General features: G+C 47.4%; 1 protein-coding gene across 6 annotated transcripts in view; it reads left to right on the top strand.

Moving 5' to 3' along the window:
- Positions 1 to 13358, top strand: part of PLEKHM3 (pleckstrin homology domain containing M3) — a 133702-nt gene that overhangs the window by 15162 nt on the left and 105182 nt on the right. For all 6 annotated transcript variants that reach the window (XR_012154375.2, XM_073306631.2, XM_073306629.2 and 3 more), the window contains exon 2: positions 18 to 928. Coding sequence is in view for 5 of the 6 variants with exons in the window: in XM_073306631.2 (XP_073162732.1) it covers positions 325 to 928 (604 nt within the window). In the remaining variant the exon portion in view is untranslated. The remainder of the gene's footprint in view (positions 1 to 17; positions 929 to 13358) is intronic.

Here is a 13358-nt window from a genome sequence, read left to right as displayed (position 1 = left end):
TGTGCTCTGCTTTACAGGAACTCCAGATTGCCATGAACTGGTTACACTGAATAACTTAACCGCATTCCCAGGATCTGCGTAAATAACTTAACACTCAGCAAAAAGCTGTGGAGGAGCAATTCATCCCTGGCATCCTACCACCTGGAAGTTAAGCAGCGCATCTGAAGTCAAACTCCGATACCAACAGCTTTTGCCACCAGAGGCTTTGGTGGCTGTTGAAAGCCACAAGCTTTCCTAAGGCATCTTTATCCTCTATGCCTGGACATTTGTGCAGCATCTTCCCGAACCAGCACTGACAACTCAGGCCTTCCAGCAACACGAGCAATGGAAGCATTAGAAGTTGATGACATCAGCCCGGCCTTGGAGGTGACTGAAGATTTCTTCAATAGTTTTGATGCTAAGCTGGAAACGGTTGTGCAACCGTCCGAGGTGTATGGGGTACAGGAGGTTCCTGAGCTGGTAGGACATGAAGTATTCAATCAGATAACAGACAGCGGAGACCTGAGAAACATCACTTCTTCAGCTAAAAGCAGCCTCATTTGGGAACGCTGCAGAAATGGCCTCTTGGAAGCCAACGCTCCGAAAGCGTTCCCTGCCAAAGATCCGTTTACAGGGCAAACGGAGACAGCCCCGGATAATCTCTCCTGGGTGGAGCAAAGGGAAGCCTCGACTTTTAAGATTTTTAATCTCTGTCAGCGGAGGAGAGACAGGCCCCGCTCTGTGAACGATATCCTAGTGCAGAACGAGGAAGCCTCCACTTTCAAGCCAGGGCATAACCGGTCACGCTCGGATGCAAGCCACATAGACTGGGGACTTGTCTTCACAGGTGCCTCTGTACAGCCGCCGTCAAGTCAGGACACCAATTGCTCCAGGCTTTCATGCCAATCACCCACGCTAAATAAGGGAGAGGACATTCAAGGGAACACTGGTACGTACTGGTGCTTCATTGCTTTCACTAATGCTTTCTTTTAATATTGATCTTGTCTTGAAAAGGAAACTGCTAGCTGCCAGATCTTCAGCTGCTGTAAACTGGCATAGTTCCATTGACTTCAGTGGATCTACATCATTTTAAAACCAGCTCAGGATCTGGCCCATGTTTTTAAAAATATTCCCTCCCTGCCTGTTTCTTGTTCTCGGTTTTAAACGTACACTTCTTTACATTTTTCATTTAATTCAGATTGGCTAAGAAAGATATGTTTCTGGTTCTTTCCGGTTAGTTTCATTTGCAGGTTCTCAGGTACTAGGCAGTTTGAATTGCTAGTTTATTGGAAGACTGGTTAATCTCAAAAAAAAAAAAAAAAAAAAAAAAGGCAGTTTTCACTAAAATGTTAGAAATAAATATTGAAAAAAACCTGATTTTATTTTTTGGGCCTAAATGGCTCTGTACTATCCCTTTAAGAAAGGTTGGGTACTCAATTCAGAAACAACAGAAACTTCAGCACACAATCTGTGCCCTTGTCAATATTAATGCATCTCTGTCAGCTTTGTATGGGATTCAGGAAGTCTTGTTATCGGATGGACACAGACTTTCTCAGTGAGCCACACAAACGAAGCAATGTTTCAATGAGCTACACATTTCCCTTTTCCTCTCTTGAGCAGGACGCTGGAAGAGACTTGGCTGGAGGCCTCAGAAACCCCGAACCAATGTCTCCTGCTGGATGATTGTTTATTTTGCAGCTGCCAAAAGTAATAATAATAGCAGACGCAGCCCGTGCCACAAAGATCATACAATCTAAATAAGGACATGGCTTAATAAATGAAGGGGAAAGGAAAAGGAGGACGATAATTATAATAGCCAGACTGTGTGGTTGCTTAGGGTAGTGTTTGTCAATGACTGGTCCGTGGACTGGTACCAGTCCCTGAGATTTCCCTGACACAGTTTAGGAAGGGAGGAAGCTGGTCCCTGGTATCAAAAAGGTTGAGAAACGTGGCTTAGGGTTAAAGTAGAGGTGGGCAAACTACGGCCCGCAGGACTGTCCTGCCCGGCCCTTGAGCTCCCGGCTGGGGAAGCTAGCCCCTGGCCCCTCCCCTGCTGTCCTCTGGCCCCCGCAGCCCCAGCACACTGCGTCGCCAGCGGTCTGGGCGGCGGGCTGCGAGCTCCTGCCCGGCAGCGCGGTGGCGTAGCTGGCTCCGGCCGGGCGGCGCAGCTGCCAGTCCTGCTGCTCTGAGCGGCATGGTAAGGGGCTGGATATGGGCCTAGGGTCCCGGGGGCAGTCAGGGGACAGGGAGCGGGGGGGGAAGGGTTTGGATAGGGCGTGGGAGTAGGACAGGGGGCCTGTCAGGGGGCGGGGCAGTCAGGGGACAGGGAACAGGGCCGGTTGGATAGGGGGTAGGGTCCCAGGGGGCGGTTAGGGACAGGGAGTCCCGGGAGGGAGCAGTCAGGGGACAAGGAGCAGGGGAGGGTTGGGGATTCTGAGGGGGGCAGTCAGGAGGCGGGAAGTGGGAGATGGTGGGGGCTAGGCTGTTTGGGGAGGCACAGCCTTCCCTACCCGGCCCTCCATATGGTTTTGGAACCCCGATGTGGCCCTCAGGCCCTTTGCCCGCCCCGGGTTAAAGCATGCCTTTAAGTCCAGATTTGCCAAAGAGGTTGGCTCCTTCTTAGCCATCAAAACGTAGTGTCTGAATGGGAGCTGAGCTTTTTTAGAAAATCTGCCCTGTACATTGTACCCCTGCGAGGGGACCCCCGGGGTTCTGCCTCCTGCAGCCTCTCAGCTCACAAGGGGAACATGCCCCCTGCTCCATCCCTTCAGGGTACATCCTTCTTCCCTGTGCTCCTGTTCCGCCCCACCTCCTCCCAGTCCATACTGAGCAGTGCACCCATGGGAGAGTATGGACAGCGCTGTCTCTATGCTCCCTTGAGTGCAGGGATGGTAACTCTGTCTGGTCGTTACATGGGCTAACCCAGGATGGGGAAGGGTCCTGTGTGCCCATGGAAAGGCCAGGCTTTGTGGCCCCTATAGAGGAAGACATGTATCTTGACAGGATTATAGATTGTGGATATCACCTCTTTTTGTGTGTATGTGTGTGTGAATTACAGCATGGGTGTTTGGTATTGTTGGCCAAGTTTCTGAGAACTTTACACTCAGCTTGGTGGCATTTCTCATTCTGTACTCGTTCTGATAACTTTTGAACACTGCATCCATTCAATTCCAACATTTCTGGGAACATTTGAGGCATCAGTGGCCAGTGCCCTGTTGATTTTGGGAAAAATCAAACCAAAAGGCAGAAAGTGGGAGACATATGATGCCTGTGCCCGTTCTTTAGCACCCCCACAGTTGGTCCATGGCACCCATCAATGCCTTGTGGCATAGCAATACTTCTATCCCGTCTCTGTCCATCCTCCCAACAGAGTTTAATTAACACGTTGACAGCCTGAATGACTTATCTCCCAGACAGAAAGAGGAATAATGAGTGGAGGAAAGGGGGTGAGAATGCAGGGAATGTGGCGTGGAGCAAATACAGCCCTGGCAGTGGGGGGGAGATGGGGGCCCTGTTATGGGGGAAGAAGGAAAGGGGGCACACAGAGCTCCTAACATGGTTCGTAGGTGGGAATGGGGGACAGGCAGACCAGCTGGCATAGAGGGAAAGGGGGAAAATGGGAGGAAGAAGGTAATGAGGATTCACAGCCCGTGCTGGAGGTATATTGGAGGATCCTACAATGGGGCCTGGGAGGAATGGGGGCAGCCAGAACCCCTGCCAAGTGGAGATGGGACGAGTTGCAGGGAGTCCCTGAAATAGAAGGGTATGGGGGGTACCCAGAGAGCTTGTGGGGGGAACGATGGGATGCAAGAATGTGCCATGATCTCAGCCTGTACAAGCTGCATGACTCTCCTAGTTTTATTGTATACTATAAACACATTACCTGAGGGAAGGGGTTGAGCTTTTTGTTTGCCTCCTTTTATAGTTTCAGATTTGTACCATCGTATATTTACACTGCCACTGTCCTCTGGAAGCGCCAAAGGATCCCAATCCACTGCAAACCACCGACTGCTTTGTGTGGCACATCCCTGTCCTCACCCAGAGCTCAATGTCAGATCGGGGTTTAAGGATATAAAGCCATAAGAGGAATCACTCCAGCCACAGGGAGGTGCGACCACCCATGGGGTAAAGCATGCCATGTTACACAACAGCACTCCACGACTGTTTAGGAAAGGACGCCGAGAAGAGTACTGAAACTGCAGGTGGAATTTAGGCGGGCAGAAGAGAGTGATCCAAAAAGCTAGTTGCTTTTGGAGTTCTTTTTTACACTGTAAGAAAATCTAACACAATTTGGAACAGGGACCGTAGGGCAGCATTACATCAGAGTGCAGGGATTTGTTTACTGTAAAAGCGGCTCTCACTCTAATCTCTCTCCTTCACTTCCTGCAACAGGCTTGAGTTAGGTCCAGGGACCCTCTCTGCTTGTATAAGCAAGACTTGCTGTTCCTTCCTTTTTCCTAAATGGCTCCTGTTCCAGCTGTTCCCCTTCAGGAGCAGGTGTCCCTTCTGCCCAGGGCTAACAGACAATGGAGAGACCAGCCATCTAGACGTCCTGGGGGGATGCTGCTGCATGCAGAAGCACATCCACAGCAGGTCAGACAGGCTTGCAGAGAATTTCCCACAATCCACTGAAAACAGAACAAACTCTGACTGCCGCACAATTGGCTCTGACTGAAAAAAAGCCACCGGGCACCTGGTCAACTGGCACATGTGGTCACCAAGGGCTTGTCTACAACAAAAGTTGTGCTGCTTTAATTATACCACTGTACTTATGTGGTACATCCCTGCCTTGCACAGACACGGTTATACCGACTTAAGTGACCTTATAACAGTCTATCTTATCCCCATAAGGGAAATAGATTAAGCTATACCAGTATATAAGGCACTTTTATTCCAATATCACTGCATCCATCCTGGGGGTTGTGCCAGTATAACTATCTTGGTAGAAATCACACCCTCTCCAAAATACACCAATGCAAATCCTGTGTTTAGAGCAGGCCTTAGCATACGTGAAGTCAAAGAAATAGAGCGTGGTCACAAAAGTACAATATCTGCTTTGCCTCAGTGGTCACTGTGGTAAGTACGGCACATGGGGAAGAGAGCTCGCCTTTCTTGGTGAAGGTTTGTACCGTGCTTTGAAGCTGTAAAGCATTATTAGAGGGCGGCCACTGAACTGTGACCGTGCAGCCCAAGGGGGGGAATCCAGAGAGTTCCATATAGCAATCAGAAGGTCTAGCAGATGCCTACCAGCCAAGGCTGATGCCAAAGATGGGTTTGTAGCAGGGGCTGCTTTTTCTTTGTCCTTTATTTGCCCACATCTACGTAACTGAGGGACCTCCCTCTTCCCATGACTGCCAAGAGAGGCAGGCAACTCTGCATTTCAGCTCTGCATTTTTGCTCCTTACCCCCCCCGCTGTGTGTTCTTACCACCCCCTTTGCCTCTCTTGAAACCTGGAGTTCCCTGCCCTGCCTCCCGCCCAGTTCACCTGCTTCCCACCCAGGCAGAATAAGGACCCCCCCCCCTGCAGCCTATGTCTACTTCTCTATGCCTAAAGCTGAGCAAGGCTCCTGTCAACAGGGCAAAGAGTGCAAAAGGTACAACAGCAGAGATAGGTTGACCATATTTCCCAGAGAGAAAACTGGATACCCCCAGCCACTTGCCTGAGGAGCTGCGCCCTCACCCCACCCTGTGAGGCTGTTGCCAGTCACTGGAACCCTGCGGGGGCCCCCTCAAGAGGTTATTGCTTGTCCCTGGAACCCTGCTGTCCCGCATCTGTGCTCCACCCCCCCTCTGGGGACTGGCATCTCCACTCACCACCCCCCCACACACTCACACATTCCTCCATACCACACCCCACTTTTTTTCTTTCTTTCTTTTTTTTTTTTACAAAAGTGGGTATTTATCCCATTTGCTCTTGCCAACTGATCAAGTCAGCAAGAGCAAATGAAACAAATGCCTCCTTTTGAAAAGAAAGTTGGACAGCCGGGACAGGGTTTGAAAAAGGGACTGTCCCGGCCAAAAGGAGACATATGGTCACCCTAAGCAGAGATCTTCCATTACCAGAGTAGGAAGGGCTGGCTCCACACTCCCTTATCTCAGTAAATTTGACTCCCACTGACTGAGTGTAACTTTAATTTCATTAGAAATTAACAGACTCCATATAAGTGATACCAGCTAACAGCCTACTCCCTACTATAGCAGGCCTACTCATTCCTCTCTCAAAATTGGCAGCCAATGCGCTGGGGCTACCTTTTATAGCCCATCCATTCCCAGAATTCTCTGCGGGTGCCTGAAACAAGTCGCCTGAGAAATCTAAACACACTGAAATAGTCAAATGCCTTAGTCTCTTAAAAATTACTTTGTGCAGAAGATTATACTTACTGACAAGTTCCACAACAGGAAAACTGAGCAGGGCAGGGGAAAGAGAAATATATTAACAAGAACGGCAAAACTACATCTCCCCAAAATCCCTGGGATGGTTATTTCCTGTACACCAGCCCCACCCTTAGAAGACTGCTGTTTATGTAGGAGTTAGGTGCATTTAGGGAAGGTTGGAAGGGTAAGTTTAAGAGTCTTTCCCCAAAAGATGTCTCCAGATCTGTAGTGTTTTTTCCATAGGAAAAAAAAACTTCTTTTATGCTCTGAAAACAGGCTAAACTTGTCTGAATATTTTCCCCCTTTCCGCTCAACCAATTTATGGCTGTTAAGAGGTCAGTAGCCTTTATATTTCTGCCTTCTGAGTTAATAGAGGCCTTTCTTTGGTCCTGAGCACCTTATAAAGAACTGGCAGCTACTGTGAAAAAAGACAAGTGGGTGGCACAACCATGTGTACCCATGACAGGTAAATATTTCTCATGGAAGTCCCTAAATATGTATTAAAAATGACCCCATGATTCATGTTAAGCATACGTAGCAGCTGTTCTAGTAATGGGGGGAGTCATATGAATAATGAGAGAGAAGGAAAAGTCTGTTATCTCACCCATAGTGAGATAGCCCTTTCTAGAACCCTTAAAACTCAGCTGTTTCTTTTCAGTCCTCACTGGACCTGCTTCCTGGAAAGGAATCTCCCGTGTAGCTTGCAGGCTCTCTTAGTCCTTCTAAGACTGGCCAGTTTGTTTCATGAGTCATTACCTACCTAGAGTATTTAGTACTATATGCTTATCTGTTCCCGCTACTTGTTTTTTTTACGACATAGACAAGTGGAACTGGATCCTTTCCAAGCATCATGGAAGGAAAGGATTTGAAAAATGCATCTTATGGGAGTGGTATCCCCTTGTGCCTGCCAGCAAAACTGCTTACGCATTAGAAACAAATACTGCTTTTTTTTTTTTCTTCCCAGTTTCTGTTAAGAGTTCAGTGTTGAGTGGTTAGTGGAACTAGTGAAGAGGGAAGTTTAAGTTCAGGACAGTTATTTGTTTTTTTAGGGAGGCAGCCTGTCCAACCAAAGGGAAAGTATCCATAGCACCCAAAGAAGGATCACTTAGACTATTAAGTACAATATGTGATCAGGTATATTTGTTGTTCACATGGATTTTTTTTTTCTTCAAACATAGTCACCTTTTGAGCAGTGTACGTGCTCTAATGCTTCTCATCCATTATTCTTCTCGTTTGTATTACTCTAGGGCTTAAAGGCCCCAATTAAAAGTGGTGAGGCTTCGTTGTGTTAGGTGGTGTACTAACACATAATGAGAAACAATCATAGAATCATGGAATATCAGGGTTAAAAGGGACCTCAGGAGGTCATCTAGTCCAACCCCCTGCTCAAAGCAGGACCAATCCCCAACTAAACCATCCCAGCCAGGGCTTTGTCAAGCCTGACCTTAAAAACTTCTAAGGAAGGAGATTCTGCCACGTCCCTAGGTAATGCATTCCAGTGTTTCACCACCCTCCTAGTGAAGAAGTTTTTCTTAATGTCCAACCTAAACCTCCCCCACTGCAACTTGAGACCATTACTCCTTGTCCTGTCCTCTTCTACCACTGAGAATAGTCTAGAACCATCCTCTCTGGATCCACCTCTCAGGTAGTTTGAAAGCAGCTATCAAATCCCCCCTCATTCTTCTCTTCTGCAGACTAAACAATCCCAGTTCCCTCAGCCTCTCCTCATAAGTCATGTGTTCCAGACCCCTAATCATTTTTGTTGCCCTTCGCTGGACTCTCTCCAATTTATCCACATCCTTCTTGAAGTGTGGGGCCCAAAACTGGACACAGTACTCCAGATGAGGCCTCACCAATGTCGAATAGAGGGGAACGATCACGTCCCTCGATCTGCTCGCTATGCCCCTACTTATACATCCCAAAATGCCATTGGCCTTCTTGGCAACAAGGGCACACTGCTGACTCATATCCAGCTTCTCGTCCACTGTCACCCCTAGGTCCTTTTCCGCAGAACTGCTGCCTAGCCATTCGGTCCCTAGTCTGTAGCTGTGCATTGGGTTCTTCCGTCCTAAGTGCAGGACCCTGCACTTATCCTTATTGAACCTCATCAGATTTCTTTTGGCCCAATCCTCCAATTTGTCTAGGTCCCTCTGTATCCTATCCCTGCCCTCCAGCGTATCTACCACTCCTCCCAGTTTAGTATCATCCGCAAATTTGCTGAGAGTGCAATCCACACCATCCTCCAGATCATTTATGAAGATATTGAACAAAACCGGCCCCAGGACCGACCCCTGGGGCACTCCACTTGACACCGGCTGCCAACTAGACATGGAGCCATTGATCACTACCCGTTGAGCCCGACAATCTAGCCAACTTTCTACCCACCTTATAGTGCATTCATCCAGCCCGTACTTCTTTAACTTGCTGACAAGAATACTGTGGGAGACCGTGTCAAAAGCTTTGCTAAAGTCCATAAACAATACATCCACTGCTTTCCCTTCATCCACAGAACCAGTAATCTCATCATAGAAGGCGATTAGATTAGTCAGACATGACCTTCGCTTGGTGAATCCATGCTGTCTGTTCCTGATCACTTTCCTCTCATGTAAGTGCTTCAGGATTGATTCCTTGAGGACCTGCTCCATGATTTTTCCGGGGACTGAGGTGAGGCTGACAGGCCTGTAGTTCCCAGGATCATCCTCCTTCCCTTTTTAAAAGATTGGCACTACATTAGCCTTTTTCCAGTTATCTGGGACTTCCCCCGTTCGCCATGAGTTTTCAAAGATAATGGCCAATGGCTCTGCAATCCCTGCACCAAAGAGGGTGCAGTCTAATGCTCCTATGCTACACTCATTTACACCTGTGCTTAATTAGTTCCATTGGTTCTGGGACTACTCATGGGAGTAAGTTAAGCATAGGTGTAAATGTTGGCAGGACTGAGGTCTCAATCAACAAAAGAGAAAAAAGGTGAAAGAGACACAAGCACACAGAGATTAAGTGATTCACCCAAGGTCACCCAACAGGTCAGTAGTGGAGCCAGGGAAATGACCACGGTTCTCCTGACTGCCAAGGTGAAATCCTGACTCCGGAAAAATCAATGGCAAACCTCTCATTGATTTCAGTGAGGCCAGGATTTCACCCCATGTATTTTTTAAAAATCCTCATCTGTGCAACTAATAAATAGTGGCCCAGTAAAGCTGGAAACTTACAGAATGTATATTTTTTTCACCATTTCTGCTGGTTTGAAGCTTGCATTGCAGTCAGTTTAGGCAGGGAAACATTGTCTTCTCTAACTTCCTGGGAGTTCTGCCTGAGTAAGGACTTCGGGCCCCGCACCTCTAAAGAGGGAATCTTGTCTTCTGGGCTTATGACATCTATATACTGTTGCAAGAGTAGAATGATAGAAAGCTGAGCTCTCCTTTGTGGCTATATAGTACACTCTGAACTGGGTTGGGTTTGTTTTTCTTTTTTTTTTTGAGCCATACATAAACCTCCGTTAATGAACAACAAAGTTTGGGCTTGCAGGTCTCCTTTGTTGGGATCATTTGCAGTCGACTTACTTTTGAGTTGTCTGTAAACATGTGAGCGTTGCTCTCCCTCCCGTTCTTGGCCCTTTGCCTCATATTGGCCAGAGAAGCCCTGGCTCTTCCTTTTCCAGACACTCTTACAGAAACTTTTATAATTCTCAGTGCCTAGGAGCAGGGAGACTCTTCTGAGCAGAGCGTTTATTTATACAGTAGCTGGTGAGGAGAAACTGAGCAGGTTTTTCTTTAAGGGAATGTATGGTTTGTGAAAGATGGCAGCATAACCGTGCCGGGGCCTGGAGTTGTCATTCATAGACGCAGGTACAGCATAAGCCAATAGCAGTGCGGATGTCCTCATGCTGCCCCAGCAATGCTGTTTAGGAACTTCATGTCGGCTTGAGGGAGTCATTTAGGAGGGTAAAGACCTGTTTATCCGTCGCTTTCTCCAGGATCACCACTGTGGTGTGGACATTTTGTTTGCTAGGAAATGGAATGAGATCAGCAATGCATTTCACAAGGGTCCTCAGCTGGCAAACAACTTTTGGCCATGTTTGAACCAGTGACTAAGCCCCAGTCCTGCAGAAAGAGACACATGAGTAACTTTATGCCTGTGAGTAGTGTCATTAAGATCCATGTGACTCCCCAAGTTAAGTGCATAAGCGTTTGCCAGATCAGGCTCTTAGGAGGGAAAGTCTCTGTGTCTCATTACAGCTCCCCTGAAAAGGGTTGATTAGAGCTGCTTTGAACATTTTCCTTGAGCAAAAGTGGGCTTTTTTCCTAAACAAACATTTTCTGCAAAAAAATGATTTTTTTAACTGAAAGCCCGAAAAAATTCAGCTTTTGGTTTTTCATAAAAAACCTGGAAATTTTTTTGGGGAAAAAAGGGACCATTCTTCATTTCTTTTGAAATTTTTCACTGAAAATACCATCACCGTTTTCTTTCTAGCTTGGTTGTTATCATCCTGAATGGACTGAGCAGTAATAATCAGCAGAGGGCTGTGCTATGAATCTGCTGCTGCTCTTTTCTTCCTTCTCGGAGAGGGTGTAATAATGATACCTATTATAATAATCATCAGCAGATCTCAAAGCGCTTCAAACCTTTAATGTATTTATCCTCACAACATCCCTGTGAGGTAGGGCAGTGCTATTATCCCCACTGTACGGAGGGGAAACTAAGGCACGGAGAGGTTAAATGAATTGCCTGGGGGTCATAGAGGAAGCTTGCGGCAGAGCAGGGAATCAAATCTGGGTCTCAAAGGCTGAGGCTAGTGTTCTAACTATTGGAGCATCCTATAGGGACGCTGCCAGGCGGGGAAGATTCTGTGGTAGTTGAAAGGCTGGTGGTGAGGTGCAGGTGTGTGGGGACCCTGAGAGGAGCGAGATGTTAAAGATGACTGGTGAAGTGCTTATTGTGACCAATCCGAGAGTAGAGCCCACAGGGCCTAGTGCTTGGAGCACCTACCAGGCAGATTTTAGGTTCCTAATTGTCTTTTGTGTCTTTGAAAATCTATCCCTGAAGCGCTTGCCTCAGAGCTTGTGACGCGGAAGCCATCTATGTAGCGGCTGCACCAGGCGTGAGGGGACATTAGGTACAGTAGTTTGCACCGTGCGTCTAGCACTGCAGAACACAAACTTGGATCTGGTACACCTCAGCGTAGATGGGAGGGATGAGCCATTACAGCCTTGTCTGACCGAGATCCCAAAATAATCACAATTAAATTTGTAGCCATGAGCTTCTTTGTGGGGATAAAGAATTGGCTTGGAGATTGACAACAGCAAGTGCGTCTGTATGAGACACCTCCTGGTGAAGGAGCTGGGTGACTAAGGTTGCTTCTTGTCCACACTTTACCCGATGTGCCAATGACTTGGATGGAGGGAATGTGGTGTAGAGATTATTGATAATTGCTGGTGATACAAAACTGGAGAAGGAAGAGAAATCAGTACAAAGAATGATTGCAGTGAAGATCATCTGAACAACTAATGACTTGGGGTATGTGCTTACAAATAGCATATACAACCAAAGTAGGGTAATAGGGCCAGACCCTCACTGGTGTAAATTGACTTTGAAGTCAATGGGACTAGAGTTTAGTGACAGAAATAGCCTACCAGATTGAGTCTGTTTGCCTGCTTCTTTGATGCAACACTTCATGTATCAGTCTTCAATGTAAAATGGTTACATGATTTAAAAACTCTTGTATGTGGTGCCTTTTTGTATTTCTGGGATTCTACGGCAGTAAAGCTCTCAAAATAATCCAGTTGCTGTCATCCTGGTGGCAGAGCAATATTGCTTTGCATTGCCAGGTGGAAGACCTGGGTTCTATTTAAGGTTCTGATCCTGCGAGCTGGGAAATCTGCAGAGACATCATGTTTGCTCCTGAAAGAGGAAGGTGTGGAAAGCCTTGTATGAGTTAGAAATGATCCCTGATAAATCAAGTTAATTTCAGAGTGGCTGTCACCTGGGGCTACCTTATTCCCACGGTTAAGACGTGGATGCGGTAAAAGCACTGGGGAGGATGGCGGAGGGAGTCCGAATATTGGAAGGCAGACCTGGAATAAATTATTTAATTTTTAAATAGCACCTAGCGGTCCCAAGTGAGTTCAAGGCCCCATTGTGGCTAGGCACTGCACACACACGTAGTAAGAGATATGCCCTGATGAGGTTACACTCTAAATAGACAATACAGACAAAAGACATAAGGGGAAACTGAGGCACAGCATGGTGACGTGACATGCCCAAGATCACGCAGAAGGTCAATGTCATACCCAGGAAATAGGCTGCCAGTCCAGTGCCCTATCCACTAGACCACACTATTTCTCTAAATCCCTCCCTTCGTCCACTCGCATGGGAGATGCTTCTCACCAGATCTTGACCGCTCCCTCGGATTGGACACCATTGGGGTAGGAGACGTGAGGCAAGGCAAGTTCAGTGGTGATGCTGAGGGTGGGGCTACATTGGCAGCCCTGGGGAATGGGTAGGCGAGGTAGCTATATTACAGAGATGGGTAGCATGACCTGCTCTGCCGTCTTGTGTACGTGGGAGGCTCTGGAAGGTGAATGGGGATGGAGAATCCAGTAAGAGAGAGTGAGAGGGGCACAGACACGGAAGACAAGCCGCCAGGGCAGAAGGGTTATGGAATAACACTGACGAGCTTGGATGCGAAGCTTAACTGGGCCTCTTCAGACTGAATTATTGGCTGCAAGTGTGGTAGGGAAAATAGTTTATCCCTATGGGACTTTGTGCTCCGGAGTTATGGAACTTCACTGAGTTACTGAGACGGAGTTTTGAACTCTTGGGGCCGTGCTAGCTGCTTATAATAAAGTTATGATTTTACATAGCATTTCCAGCTTGGTTTCTAAGACTTTTCCCCTATGGCCGATGCCAAGGTAACTATCCTGATGTGAACTGAACCTGTTTTAAATAGCTTTGTTAGTCACATTCATCCCTTTCTTCCTTCCCTTTGAAGCTGAGTCAGGGAGTT

Source organism: Lepidochelys kempii, chromosome 11 (genome assembly GCF_965140285.1).
Source record: "Lepidochelys kempii isolate rLepKem1 chromosome 11, rLepKem1.hap1, whole genome shotgun sequence".
Classification (NCBI taxonomy): domain Eukaryota; kingdom Metazoa; phylum Chordata; order Testudines; family Cheloniidae; genus Lepidochelys; species Lepidochelys kempii.
This window is presented reverse-complemented; position numbering and strand designations above follow the sequence as displayed.